This window comes from Stegodyphus dumicola, chromosome 2 (assembly GCF_044657685.1).
Source record: "Stegodyphus dumicola isolate Sdum_Otavi_A_Nest chromosome 2, ASM4465768v1".
Lineage (NCBI taxonomy): Eukaryota > Metazoa > Arthropoda > Arachnida > Araneae > Eresidae > Stegodyphus > Stegodyphus dumicola.
In genome coordinates, this window is record NC_140769.1 from 102,476,492 (window position 1) to 102,491,940 (window position 15,449).

At 35.3% G+C, this 15,449-nt stretch overlaps 1 protein-coding gene across 1 annotated transcript in view; it reads right to left on the reverse strand.

The window, feature by feature from the left end:
* Positions 1-1,680: 1,680 nt before the first annotated feature.
* Positions 1,681-15,449, reverse strand: part of LOC118194407 (protein O-mannosyl-transferase Tmtc3-like) — a 384,082-nt gene continuing 370,313 nt past the window's right edge. The window contains exons 19-21 of the mRNA XM_085810972.1: positions 7,697-7,798; positions 7,303-7,386; positions 1,681-2,246 (exon numbers count right to left, since the gene is read on the reverse strand). Coding sequence (XP_085667098.1) covers positions 2,001-2,246; positions 7,303-7,386; positions 7,697-7,798 — 432 coding nt within the window. The 3' untranslated portion in view covers positions 1,681-2,000. The remainder of the gene's footprint in view (positions 2,247-7,302; positions 7,387-7,696; positions 7,799-15,449) is intronic.

The following is a 15,449-nucleotide window of genomic DNA, read 5'->3' on the forward strand; positions in this document are numbered from 1 at the left end:
ATTCAACTATTATCTTAGTTCAAATAATAGGGACATAAGAATTCCAATAAACTAAGGAAAATTATAATGTCCTTATGTTCTTCTGAAAGCAAATTATAATTTTTATCTTCATTATAATTATTTAATTAATATTATTTTGATTATTAGGAATCAAACTGTGAATATTGTAAACTGTGTATTTTGATTATTAGCAATTAAACTTATTTGGTTATTAGAAATTAAACGTATTTGGTTATTAGCAATTAAACTTATTTGGTTATTAGCAATTAAACTTATTTGGTTATTAGCAATTAAACTGGTCTTGTGTTTTCTCTGAGCTGCGAGTTCTTAAGTTTATTTTTGATGCTACTCACATTAGTAGCCGTGAGTTAGATGATCTAGATAGTTAGGTTTTAAACTTGTAATTCATAGTTGTCTGCCTTAACCTTAAGAAGTCTTTCACAAATGAAAAAGTAAACATTACTTATCGGCTGCAAGTTGGCGACTTCTGAGATTTAAAAAAAATATTCCTAAATTAGTCAAATTACTTTCCTAAATTAGTTCTTTAAGTAAGTAGGCAAACATTGCCAACATGTCAATAAAAAAAAATAAATACAAATTTTAATTATTAAATAAGGATTATATAACACATTAAAAATAAAACACATTTCAAAGTTTTTTAATTTTATCGCACTGTTCTTGTCGTCATATACACAGCGATCTGTTTTCGCTTAGAAAAACATCAGAAAATTACATAAACTTGCCATTTCGCACTGGCTATCTAGCAATGCAAAATTTAATTATTTAATCAGTGTTAAAGGATACATTAAAAGGAAAACACTCATATGTTTCATACACTCATAAGTCCTTCTGAAAACCTTTTTTTTCGCTGTTCTACCTTTGTATATAGCTATCTGTTTCCATTTTAATATTTTTATTATTTATGTGTTCCGCCCTAAGGCACTACACGGAAAGCAGAGATACCTTCGGTGGAGGACTTTCTAAGGGAAACTGGCTTGTATTAACGCGTTACACATGGGGGAAAACACGAAAACGCCCATGCAGCCAGCCCATTTGCAAGATTCGAACCTCGGCCGAGCTACCAGTGTTCAGGGACTTAACCGCTCGGCCGCTGGCGGACTTTAATAAACATCGAGAATATCAGAAGCTGGGTATTGTGTTCCTGCTACCTACCAAATGCTTCTCATCATTGTTTTCTTTAGCAATTTTGTGGCAAAATATTGTATTCCCGCTGACTTTTAAAGCAATTTCTTCCGTTATTTTGTACAAACTGTTTGATATTAAATAAGTATGCTTAACTGATTCTTTAACTACCAAGCGAAAGAATCAAAATCGATGAAAATGAAAGAACTATAAATGAAATCACCTTACAAAAGCTACGACTAGGTGTTTCTAACCATAGTTCGCTAGAATGACCGTTTCTGTATTACGTATAAGGCAAGTAATCGGATCAGAAATACTCACTTTCATTTGCTTCAAAGTATTACTTGTGTAAGTATTATAACAGCAAATGTTTTCCCGAATTTCATTATTGAATTTAAAATCAGCTTTTAGTTATCGTGTCCCACTTTGTATCTGTAATAATAATACTTTGTTACTAAAGTAACTACTTTGTTACTAAACGTACTTACTTTGGTTACGTAAAGAAATGCTTCCTTAGTTAATGTAATAACGATAATGAATATCTTCTATAGAAATATATATTTAAAAACATTTTATTTGCATTCTAAACTTTTATATGTTGAGCAGTCCATTGAAGTTCATCAAAACTTACATTTGGTGAAACATTACGCTCAATGTTGCTTGAGATAACCACACATCTCTCTATCCATACGCAAATTAGAAATTTATATTTCTTGTCAGTTTAAGTGATCTTACACCGAAAAGTGCAGTATAGGGTTTAAGCATCAACATGTTCACCATACGTGCATACTGTTTATAGATTCAACTTGATATTCGCCAATCAAATAGATAGCTGAAATGGATTTTGAAGGTTAGAGCTACCTAATTGGATGGAGTTTATTGTTATTAACCGTCCTGTCAGTAACTGTGGGAGGACCAAGTTTTCGTCTTGCACGGACGATTTCTAAGTGATCTCGGACATACTTTTCTTGCGGTGCCATAGCTGAGGCCTTTTCTAAACATTCTTCAGCTTCCTTTAAATGCCCTCTTTCAACATGAACAACGCAAAGATTGTGCAATGCTTGTACATTCCCAGGTTCTTGACGTAGGATACTCATGTAGCACTGCGAAATAGAAAATATAAAAGATATAATTAGTTGACATATTTAACAAGTTAAATCTTGCTAAAACGCTTAAGAAACTCACTATCATAAAAAGGCCTCTTCAATATTCGTGTGATCATTACCGTGCTAGAGATTCAGAAAATCTATAGATTTGAAATAACTGTAGTGTGTCTCTGACACTGATTTGAATGAAAACACCGAGAGGTCGATGTCTTTATGTACACTCTGCACAAAAAACATTTGACATTTCCATATCTCTCATTCTGCACTGGGCCTATTGGCGTAATTTAACTTGCATTTTTCATGTCTCGAAAGCGCAATTTAGGACAGAGATTTATAACTCTAATATAGGTATTCTCTAACATAGGTGTTTCTACATAAAATACGATTTTTTTGAAATGGCATACCTATTTTTTCATATTTCGATTGTAAGACTCAAATTATACCAAAGCTCCAGGCTTTGCAAAAATCGCATGAATTGTTTTTAAAAAATTAACTTTCAAAATTACAGTTCTTCAGTGTAAAACGAATTTGGTATATATATATATATATATATATATATAATTTGGTGTATATATATATATATTAATATCTCTTTCTTATTAAACTTACTCTATTTCTTTTTTCACAGTTCAAAATTTATATTCTATCCAAATAAAATTCGTAGATATTTTCTCACTTGTTTTAAAATTTGTATTTTTCAGAAATTTTATAAATTTCTCGAAAAATGTTTTTTTTTTTATTATAACCTATAAAATTATCATCTTAAAGCAGATGTATCTCTAAGTACACCTGCAAAAAACTTTAGTTTTTTATTCCAAATTTCCCCACATATACATAAATTCTTATACTGGCGCGTTTTGAAATTTGGCATATTCATCAGTAAAATAAACACCAAATGTGATTTACGCACTTTGTTAAAGTTACTTGAAAGAATGAACGATGCGCCGTTTTCTCCGCTCGTGCACAATGAAATTGGAAAGCAAAATATGTTACCATGAATTAAGAATTTCTTCAACTAAATTATTCTCGGCTCAAACTGAGCTAAGTGCGGGAATATAAATTTTTAAATGTATCACTTAATTTTACAAAATTTAATATTTAGGCATAATTTAAGTAGTAGAATCGAAATATGGGAAACATTCATCATGCGGTTTCAGAACAGTCCTATTTTCTGTCAAACTACCTACATATAAATTTAGTAGATATCTTAAGTTGCGCTATCGAGACATGAAAAGCATAAATTAAATTTCTCAGTAGAGCGTGAGATATAGAACTATCCTTTTTTGTGTGTTAAGTGTGTAGATACTTGTTATTTTTTTCACTGAAGCCTGGAATAACACCCAGAGTCGTTAGTTATTTCCAATCTTAGCAACTGAATTTTAATTTTTTTTATTAGACACATTAAAGTAAACATTTTTCATCCTAAAATGCATGATTGTTTATTCAGCAGTCAGAAGCTACAGGTTAGGTTTAGCTGGTTACGTAAAAGTGGTGTAAAAATAATCCTTCTTCTTCAGCCTGTTCAACCAAACCCTCAGAAAGACTCTCAGCTGCATATATTAAAACATGTTTTCAAATAACCTTATTTTCAGTGAGATGGACATGTCGCGTTTATCATGTTCAAGAAGTAAGCACCTTAATCAGCGATCTGCAATGAATGGGCATACAAATGACGGAAAGATGAGCATTATAATTTGAATTTTGCTCTTGAAAAGAGAGCATGAGCAAGGAAATGGTTTGGTTTGGTTTACTTGACTACGACAAAGCACACGAAGGTCACCTGCGTAAAGGGAGGGATACCTTCGAACAGGACGTTCTAAGGAAAATTGGCTCGTATACACGTTACACTTCGGAAAACCATACAGCCTTATAATGAAAACGCCCATACAGCCATTCGCCGGGATTCGAACCTCAGATCGAGCTAACAGTTTTGAGATACTTTACCGCTCGGCCGCTGGTGGACTCGGGGGGGGGATGAAATGCTTAACGGACGAGGCTCGAGGTGCTTAACTGCTTACTTGAGACCATGCATTCTATGATGAAAAGTGTTTGTGTCAGCGTGTTCAATAAAACCCTTAAAAATTGTGCAATTAGTTCTGAATCACCCTTTCTGAAATGCATTCTATTACTTATACAGTCCAACTTTGCTTTTTTTTTAATTATATCGGGTGTCCAGTAAAAACCCCGATTTATGAACTCCTAGCGACCTATCCGCTCAAACACTCGAAGTAAAATTTCAGCTATTGTTACTTGAAGGTATGCGCTCAAGATTGTGATGATTAAAAGCAATAGAGTTTTCACGGTTACGGTGACAGTAAAAATATTGAAGATTTTTTAATGGCAACATACGCTTTTTTCTTGCGCAAAATGATAGGCGCATTGCAAAACCATAAATGACATTGGAACGATACATGTATGAAGAAAACTGCCGGAGTAAAACATTTGTAAACAAGAGGATTATAAAGGACCAACCACACACTGCTCATAATTTACAAAATAGATAGTACAAGCATCATTCACAGAACACCATGTGCAAGGCACTGCTTCTCGAAAACCTTTGATAAGCAGTGTGAGAAGAGTGTTTCTTCCATCAGGTGTTAGCAAAATGACACTTCCAGGGAAACAACGAGATGAATTTATAAAGGTATTTTACCTGAACGAGAAAAATGCTTCCGAAGCAGTTTATCTGCGAAATCATGATTAAACGGAGCCTATGTTCCGTAAAAAATGTACGTGATTTGGTAACAAAAAATTGAAGAAACTGGATGCTATTGTGATAGAACGCAATCCGGACGACCATGTGCTAAAGTTGCTGTGGAAATGCATAATACGATTACTGCAGGTCAAATGCATACTGTAATAAGTGTTGCCAGCAGTTTGAATGTACCGAAAGCCACAGTCCTCAAGCTTCTGCACTCTGTTCTGTAGTTTCCTTATAGATTCTAGCGCGTCCAGATCTTGCAACCTGGAAACGAGCAACAGCGTGTCGACTTTGCGAATATTTTATTCATCAGCTATGACGAAGATAACAGGTGGCCACTGTCGATAATGTGGATGAATGGGGCGTTTTTCTAGTTAACTGGTGATGTAAACTCTAAGAACTGCATTCACTAGGCTGACAAAAATTTTCAGGATGTGACATCAGCGCCTTTACACGAAGATAAAGTGAATGTGTGGTGAGGCATCGCTAGCATAGTCATTCTCGGTCCGTACTTCATCAAACCGCGCAACCGGTATAGTGGTTAGCGTCGCTGACTGCCGTACCAAAGGGCCCGTGTTCGAATCCCGGAGAAGGTATGGATGTTTGTAAATGTATAGTGACAGTGCGGCATGGCGGCACTCTAAATATGCGGCGATCCGAAAGCCTCTCGCGTGGTTTGGCGGAAGGTTAGAGCGTTGGGAGATCTGCGGATCCGTTTCCCCGGCGTGCTCTCCCTCAAATTTGGGGCGGAACTGAGCCAAATCGCACTGATACCTGTTCGGTGCTCAAGGTTGTTGCTAACGATAGCCACTAGGAACTTCGTGGGCTTGGGCTGATAATGCGCCAGACAAGTGAGCATAAACGACAACAACCTCATCGAAGAGGTCACTTCCACAGTTATGAAAACCTGCGCCATCACAAGTGCACGGTGTACAGCAATGTGACGGAATTACATTATTGAAGAATTGCAGCAACGAAATGGCGTTAGTGACATTGTATGGAGCATGTGCTCCATCAAACATCGTCACATCGACTCGCATTTATTTAAAATTGTCCTAACATATTTAATTAATCATAAAATAACTTACTTTAATTTAAACTGAATGAAATTACCAACACTGTCATAAGTTTTCAGAGAAAAATTTCTAAGTACGACAAAACTTGAGAATAAATAATGACAACTTACTGAAATTTCTTTCTCTTGTTTGTTAGTTTTTGCTTTGACGCATAAATAAAAATACATACGTGTCTATGTAAAATACTTATAAATTTCTTTTATTTCTTACTACAGCTTGACATTTGACGGCGTTTAGATTTTGATAAAATTTGTAGCCTAGGAGAAAAATTACTAAATGTATCTTCATCGCGGATTGCAGATGCTCATCAGTCAATCGAATTTTTTCTTATTTTTTCAACTGTAAGAAAAAGCTGTTCACATATGAGTGCAGTTACTCTTCTGTTATCGGGACCGGATTCAGAAATATATGAATGTGCACGCGTGTGTATGCATGTATGTGCATATACGTGTATATGTAAACACATGCATACGTTCATGCTCACATATATACATGCATACCTGAACACAGCCATCCATACATATATGCATACATACATACACTTCTGGATCCGGTCCTTATAACATACGTGATACATATAGAATTCTGAGTTTACTTCTTTTTTGACAAGTACGAATAATACCTCTATCTCCAAATTTTGAAAAGATTTATGTCAGACTGTAACTTGGTTAGCTTCATTTATAGATTTCCTGATACGTTAATCATGTTAGATATTTTAATGGCAGTGGAAATAATGTAAACTCGGATTGAAAATAACTAAAATCTTGAAATATCTGTAAGGTTGTATTTGTAACAAATTCATAATTGAAATGGCTTCGCAGGCCTCCCAAAACTGTTTTGAGGGCCGCCAGTTTGAGACAACTGCTGTATTGTATGCATAGTTATCCTAATTTTAATTAAGACAACGAAAGGGAAAAATTAGTCAGTCTAAATTTTCATATAATTTCAAATTTAACTATAAATCTCTAACTTCATGTCAGAAGTAGTTATTATGAAATTACACTTCATGTCAGAACCACAATAATTAGTCAATTTATATGGATATAGTGTATACACAATCAAGCAAAATTTCTTAAAAATTTTAATGTGCTAGATAAGAGGACGCAACAATAAGTATCTTTCATGATTATTTTTTTACAATAACTATAACATTCACGAGAATAAAAGTATTCAAAATAGCAACTGTATTCAATTTTTCGGAAAGTCAGATATACGTTGGATAACAGCAATCAAAAGAAATTCTTATTACTGATCATGCCTATGATTTAGCACATACTTCTTGAGCAGTATCCAGGTCTCTAACGCTGTTGATGTAGATATCACCGAGAAGAATTAAGCCCTTAATGTGATCAGGATGATGCTATAATTGTAAAACACAAAACGAAATATTTAGGCTTATTATATAGATGCTAATAAATAACATGAAATCAGAACTTCATTACTATGATAAAACTACTATTAAAAGATCAAAATATTAGTCTTAAAAAGCATATTTTATAGTAGAGTACTTTAGATAACACTTTGATAAAATTAACTTTCTCAGATCTAAGCTCTAGCTTTCAAGTGCACATGTAAAGTTAAGAATGATACGGTGAGTTACTCAGAAGAGTACTTTAAATTTAAAACTTTTAAGTACAGATTTAAGGTAACCGGATTAATATTTTACTGACCTTAAGAAGTCTGTTTAAAAAAGGTATTGCTTCCATTGGTCGACCAGCTTCGGATAACAGCAAAGCCAAATTAAAAAGAGCACTTCTGAAGTCTTCTCTTATCTAAGCAGAGAAGAAAATTTTTAACTTAGAAAACTAAAAAAAAAAGTGTTTTAGTTTCCATATATGTAGTAAATAAATCTCATATATGCGTCTGTTAAAGGCAGCGAACATAACTGAAATAAAAAAAAAATATTGTTCTCAGGATATTTTCACTTTGAGCATATCTGATTCGGCTTTCATGCTATATGGCAGAGAATTGGAGCATATTTTACTTTTGCTTATGAAGCCAGTCTACGGTGTGTCTATCATTAGAAAATGTGAGGTTAATCGTATTTATAATGATTCAATTGGTAGATCGACTAAACGAATGTACTACACTGGTGAAATAAATTAAGAGAATTTGCATATTTTATCTAATTGCATGAAGAGAACTGAACTGAAGGAAAAAACCCTACTTCTAGATAAAAATGCAAATCTTGTACGGCAAATACGTAAGCGTACAGGTGTGTGTAGGCGAAGCCAGCAGAAAAACAGACATTATAAGCGCGTGCAGGGGTAAGACGAATTGCGTTCGCTAGCATACCTCGGAGAATTTCTAGGTGTTACCTTGCAGCATTAGGTTAATTTCACATCGGGAACAGTAAAAATGAGTACCACCAACGTTTCGATAATGGAATGAGGTGGTGAATTGTGGGGAGGCCAGAGGCAGGCCAATCGCAAGTCCAGATATGCAGAGAGTTTAATTTAACGCCCTGCGTCGTGTGTAACCTATGGAAACACTTCCAGGATACTGGATCCCTCAAGAGAAAGCCTGGGCAAGGTCGTTCAAGAGCCATGACGACCAGAGAAGATCGCTACTTTTCCATTTTAGCGAGGAGTATTTTAGGAGCTACAGCTTCTCAGCTCCCTCGGGTCCTGTATGCAGCCACAGGAACCCATGTAACAAGAGTGACAGTTTCCAAAAGACTAAATGAGAGAAGATTGTTTGCCAGGCTGCATAGTGCACGCTGCATAGTGATTGAAGTACGGTGCAATGGGCAACCGTTCTGTTCACAGAAGAGTCCCGTTTTAGCCTAAACACCGATTTTCGCCGTACTTTCATATGGAGAGAGACAGGGACGTACCCTCCAGCGTCCGCGAAGTCAATAATTAAAATGGCGGTGTAATGATATGGGCAGGCATCATGTTGGATGGACACACACCTGTCCACGTCTTTGACAGAGACGTTGTAACTGATGTGAGGTAAAGGGATGAGGTTTTGGAGCCCTATGTTAGCCTTCTCCTGGTTGCAGTGGGCCCGAGTTCATCTTACAGGACAATAACGCGAGGCCACATAGAGATCTTCTGGTCGACGAATTTCAGGATATTCGTCGGATGGATTGGCCAGCCAGGTCTTCAAACCTAGACCCTATAGAGCATGTCTGGGATACTCTGGGGAGGGCAATTTCAACTTTCAACATCCCTCCGAGAACCATCTAGGAACTGAAAACAGCGTTGCTGAATGAGTGGGATCAATTGCCACAGGCACTGATAAACTGCCTTATTTCCAGTATGACATCACGCTGCGAGGTCTGTGTGGCTGTAAGAGGGGACCCATACCCCCTATTAACCCATTTCTTTTGTGTCTTCAATAACCGCTGTTTCAGGCCTTCAGACTCCCATGAGCGTTACACACGAACATGTGTGTCTAGAATGTGCTGAATGTTTATTTTGTTTGTATTATATTAACCTAAGTTCACACCAAATTTTATTAAAATCTGTCCAGCAGTTCTGGAGATCGTAGATCAAATATTAAAATTCTCTTAACTTATTTCACCAATGTATAACAGAAACACAAACTGAACGCTACTGCAGTTTTATCCAGGTTCAACTCATTGCAGTGTCTTTGAAGCATTCCGGAAATATTTGAAATCGACACAAAATAGTTTTCAAAAATGAATGTAAGATATTCAGACAAACGGAAATGACAGCTTGTTGAGTTAGTTAGTCTCTAACATTTTTCAATACAACAATATTACTACACATGTACATGGTTCCGGCAATAAAATTGAAACGCCTGAATTTAGAATATAGTATACTAGGATGATTATGCTTATAAGACATTTTCCATCTTCTTTGTGCATGCCTTAGTGTAACGTAACACACACGGCTCATATTCAAGAGGTTCAGGTTCGAGTCCTGGTGAGAGCACTGCAAATGTTTCACGTCTCCAGATTCAAACTAACCTAATGCCTCGGCAGTGGCTCCGGAACTGAAAGGTGGTGTATGATGATGCTTCACCATCAGGATTTGGCGAGTGGGTACTCTAATCCCCAGGCGCTCTTTAAAAAGGAGAGTATATAAGGTATTTTCTCCCTCCTTTCTGTGTGTTTTCGTGGTGTAACAGTACCACACTCGCCGCGGATTCGAGAGGTCCAAGTTAGAGTTCCTGCGAGGTCATTCCTCATTTTTCATGTGTCTTACTTCGAAATAACCTAATGTCTCTATATTCTTAATGTGATTAAAAGCCTTCGATAAAATTCAAGATCCACAAATAGAGTTTTTATGCTCCGTAATTTACATCAATTTAAAAGGTACTAAAAAAAGTCTTTGAATAGAAGAAAAAAATAAGAAGTAAAATTTGAAAGCTTTCAGATTTTATATTACGCCCAAGCGGGCATTTCTTTCATTTACAGACACATTCACGTTTCAAGAGCATTTGGGCTAACGCCACATTGGGATAAAAATATTTAAAAACAGCACATCTTTAGAATTTCCGATAGACAATCTCGCCCGCTGGAGATAAAAATGTTTATTCCTTACAGTGTTGCCACTGCTCGTTTTTAAATTGTTGAGTTTGTTAATAAAACATTCGTTAAAACATAAAATATGAAACAGACCATAAAACAAATTCCAAATAACAAATTCGGGCTTCCAGGTGCCGATGTTCGAATGGAGGACTATGTTATTCAAAATTTGATGACTCTAGGTACCGTTGGTTTTTCGCAGTTCCAGAAACAAACATACATCCGTTTAGACTCTTCATTGTTTAGTTTCTTTAAATATAAGAGCGACAATATTTCTTCTGGGCTAATGTCCTTTTGGGCTAAAAAGATTTTGAATTAAATTAAAAAGGATGTAATTTATCAAGTAAGATTCTACGATACAGAAATTTTAAAATTTTACACGATATGCTAAACATGCTTTTTTCAGATAGAAAACCAAGCACTTTCTTTTCGTTTCCATTTTTTTTCTCATGATTATAATTTAATTTTGATAGGAATACCCTGAGAATGAAGCAGAACAAACTAATCTTCAGAGTAAAGTAAAAAGTTTTTTATTTGAATGAAAAAAATAGGATAGTAATTTGAAAAACAGAATCGGCAATTCTTTGAACTCTTAATCAGATGCGAACATCTGGGAAAAAAAAATAAATGAAACTGGTTATCTTTCTCTCGGAGAACTTGCAATTCAAACTACGAAAACTGCTTCAATAGATGCCAGCATACTAAAACACGTTCAGCTTTTCTTTCTCTAATAACAGAGATCAAAGATAGCCTTAATGTTTTTCAATTATTAGAAAAACCCATATCCTTCAAATGATTTTATTTTTTCATTGAAAGTTACAAATATACGAATTCGAAGTGTTGTTCAAATAATGTCGTTTGGATAACCTATGTTTTTCACTTCTTCAACTGTCTGAATAGTTGTCATCGTAAAAATATATGGTAATGTATTGCAGAAACAGAGTTAGAGTAAAATTCCGACAATCTGCATTCACTATTTCGGCACACTTATTAATCCGGTGTCATTTTTATCTACAATCCTGCCGTAAAATACACTATTAGCACTTCGGTCGGAAATACATTGAAAGGCTCGGCAAAACCTTGCGCCTTTTCCTCGTTTTATTTTTAGCTGTTTGTTTAAAACGACAAATTTATATATATTTCTTTATTTATTTAGAATGTTTTTGAAATTTTTATAAAACTGCTCATATGGGAATAAAATGAAAACGTGATTATACGAATGTGTTAGAGACGTTATGTGATGCTGTCATAATGCAAAATGAATTGAATCCAATGTATCAAAAAATAAATAATGACAAAGAAGATTTGGTACTTACGTATAGCAAACGCCTTAAAAATCGCCAAATTATTAAAATGTGCCAAACTGTGGAAAATCTGCGTATAAACATTTTCAGGTAACCACATTCGTTATTATCTTTCAGTCAAGTAACGTCGCCATTTTCATAAGCGTTGTTTTTGTTTCAAGTTCCAACGATTTATATAAACAAATTGTGGTATTATTTTTCTTTCTTTTTTACCTTAGACTAATTTTTAAATATCCGGTCATGGGATTTATCATCAGTGGAAGAAAATTCAGTGAAACTTGTACAGGAATACAGTATTTTTATCGCAAAATCGCTAAAGGAAAGAACAATGAGATGCGCTTCATAGATAGCTTATTCATAATGCTGAAGTTTGAACTTGTGCGACAGCCGGGTTTCTGTGGTTCTCTGATATTTTTTAAGCGAAAATAGACCGTTGTGTACACGGAGAGGTCACAGCACAAAATTACAGAACGATTTTGCGAAAACTGTTTTTTTTTTTTTTTTAATTTCTTTTTGTATCATATAATCCTTATTTATTAAAATATGTATTTTAATTTGCTAAAGTATTTTTTAATATATATGTTGATAATATTTGCCGGTTTTCGATTAATATCGATAGTTTGGGAATGTTTGAAAAAAAATGTCGCGAAAACCACCAGCTTGCACCCGATAAGTAAACTCTGCTTCTCCAGCTGCATACTATCACAAAGTTGCGCTGGGATGGTTGCATTAAACCTAATTATCAATAAAGCTCATAGTGCAGAGATGTCAAAATTCTACATCGTGATTTTGTAATGAAAATGAGTCTAATGTGGGGATGGTTACTTCTCTCAGCTAGACAAGTTGCACAACTGATGGCATTCTAGACAGAAGGTAGTTGAAAAGTCCCTGTGGCAGTTGATCCCACTCTTGCAGCAAGGCAGCTTTCAACTCCGCGATGGTTCTGAGAGGGGAATGGCGAAATGAAATTGCCCTCTAAAATGCGTTTCAAACATACTAAGGTTAAGAGATCTGGTTGGCCAATCCATGCGGCGGATATCCTCATTTTTCAAGTAATCATAGACCAGCTGAACCCTATATGCAAGAGCATTGTCATCTATTAACAGGAAATCCAAGGCAAATTGCGCTTCTGAAAAGTCAAATATACGGCTCTAAGATCTCTTTTATATACCACCATAGTATTCAAAGAGCCTTCGGCAAACACTTGCAGGGTTGTGCGTCTGTCCAACATAATGCCTACTCAAACCATTAAATCTCGACCACAATATGATCCTTTTCCACGAATAGGAAGGGATGGTATTGTGCTCCAGGCTTTCTTTAGATGCATATATGCAAAGGATTAGTGTCTGAGCTGAATCTCTACTCATCTTTCGAAAGCACGGTACTCTACTGAAGTCAGGTCCAAGGCGCATATTGTTTGCACCATGCTAAACATGCTCTCATGTGTGCTACAGTAAGAGGGGCAGAAACAGCGGATCTTCTGGAACACAGCACTGTCTCATGAAATCTTAGAGTAGCTGTAAACCCTGAAACTCGGATTCTCGTGGCAGCATACGTGAAAGCTGTGAAGTTATACGCTGTCCTGTGTCATCGCGCAGAAAGTGCAAAATAATGATCCTCATTCGTCGTTGTGGATCTTGGGGGGACCTTGTCCTGGTCTTCTCAGTACGGATCAAGTGTCCTGAATCTGCTTCCACAAACTGTAGACGACACTGGGCATTACATTAAGCTGTGTAGCTACATGTATTTGCGATTTGCCTGCCTCCAATCTGCCGAAAATGTTTCATCTCATTCCCTCAGCCATAGGTTCGAAGTTCCTCATTTTACCTCATATTTTATAAAATTTACCCATCTCTTGCGAGAAACACGGCGAATCTCGTGAAAGAGTACGACCACGCGATCTCCGAAAAAACCTCGTGCGCTTGTATGCTTATGTATTCGACTTTGAATATTTGCTGATCCAATACGTTTCGTAAACATAGGCATAATTCTTTTTAACTTTTCACCCGAACGTAGGAATCGAGGAAAATCTTTTCCAAGTGGATCATGCACATCTGCTGCAGTGGCTATTCTGTGGATTACGAACAGAGATTAACGAATATATTATGATGAGAATTGGAAATAGAAGTGCGGCACAAGTTTCAACAGGAACGATTGTCGCAACTTTCGCGCTACCTCCGCCATCTGTCACGTTTCGATAATGGCTAATTTTCACGCTCGGCACTATAATACGGAAGTACAGAACATTCTTTTAAACATAAGGATAAAGACCGAAAGAACATGTAAGAAATTGCAGTTCGCATTTTATGCAAAATTCCTTTTTAAAAATTTAAAAATATGGATACGTGATTCTTTGCGTCATTTAAAGCATTTTGTACTTTTCTGTTATAGGGACCGGATTTAGAAATGTACAAAGACACGCACACATATGTAAGAATGTACATACATGCATGCATGCACACATACATACATACGTTCATGCATATATACATATACTTCTAAATCTGATTCTGATAATAGAAAAATACCAAACATTTTTGTATTTGGAAATATATGTTCACGATCAATGGTTGCGGAAATAAAGGCTACGTAAATTTAAAATGCTAATTAAATCTACGCTTTTCGGTTTATTTGGTTCATTGGGATTATGGAAAAGCACACTAGGAAGGGAGGAGAGATTGATTTCTAAGAGAAACTGGCTCGTATATACGTTACACATGGGGAAAATTACGAAAACGCCTTGTAGCCAGCCCGTTCGCTTGGAATCGAACCCATGTCGGAACTACCAGTGTTCACAGACTCTACCGATGGGCCGCTGGTGGGCCTAAAGACATTTGTGCACTCTTCGTACAGTAGGCAATATTTTATGTAGAAATTAGTAATATATTATACGATGCTTATGATGAGATGAAAGTGCAGTAGTAAAGAAATAATTTCCAAGAAATGCTTTTTGCCTTTGAGTAAAAATTAAAAATGTAATTCCACACTCGGAATTATTCTTAAAACATTTTATAGCGTTTATTAAAGTGTACATGCATAAATGCATCGTAAATACTTTTTACAACTATTTCTAAAGAAATTCCCGACTTGTATTTTGCTTTTAATTAAGTTCGTGCCTAAGATAATCTAAGCAACAACGCATTTAACATCATGCGAAAAATTCTCTAAGAGTACTTAGGGTTACGAAATTAAATAAAATTTCAGTTCTCTTCAAAGAAAAATTTGTGGTTTCATTTAATAATTCTAAATGCATTTCGAAAAGGATGAAGAAAGAGCGCACTTGAGAAATGGTACGACAGGGAAGAAAGCACTTATTAAATTAACTAAATGTTTAAATATGTTAATTTAATAGAATTCGCAATAATGAATTTACATTTTATTCAATATTATGTTTGATTTAATATAGTTTATAATAATATTAAGTAATATTAAATAATCAATTTAAGTTAAAATTTTTGATAATTTAAATTAATTCTAGTAATTTTAAATTTGATTACTTGCAATAACGTAATCAAATCTTCTAACCTACGACATATATGCATTTGAATTTTATCATTTTGATGTTTAAATTTTTGGGGTGTTGGTATGCATAATTTCTAGTGTATGTGTAACTGCGTTTCT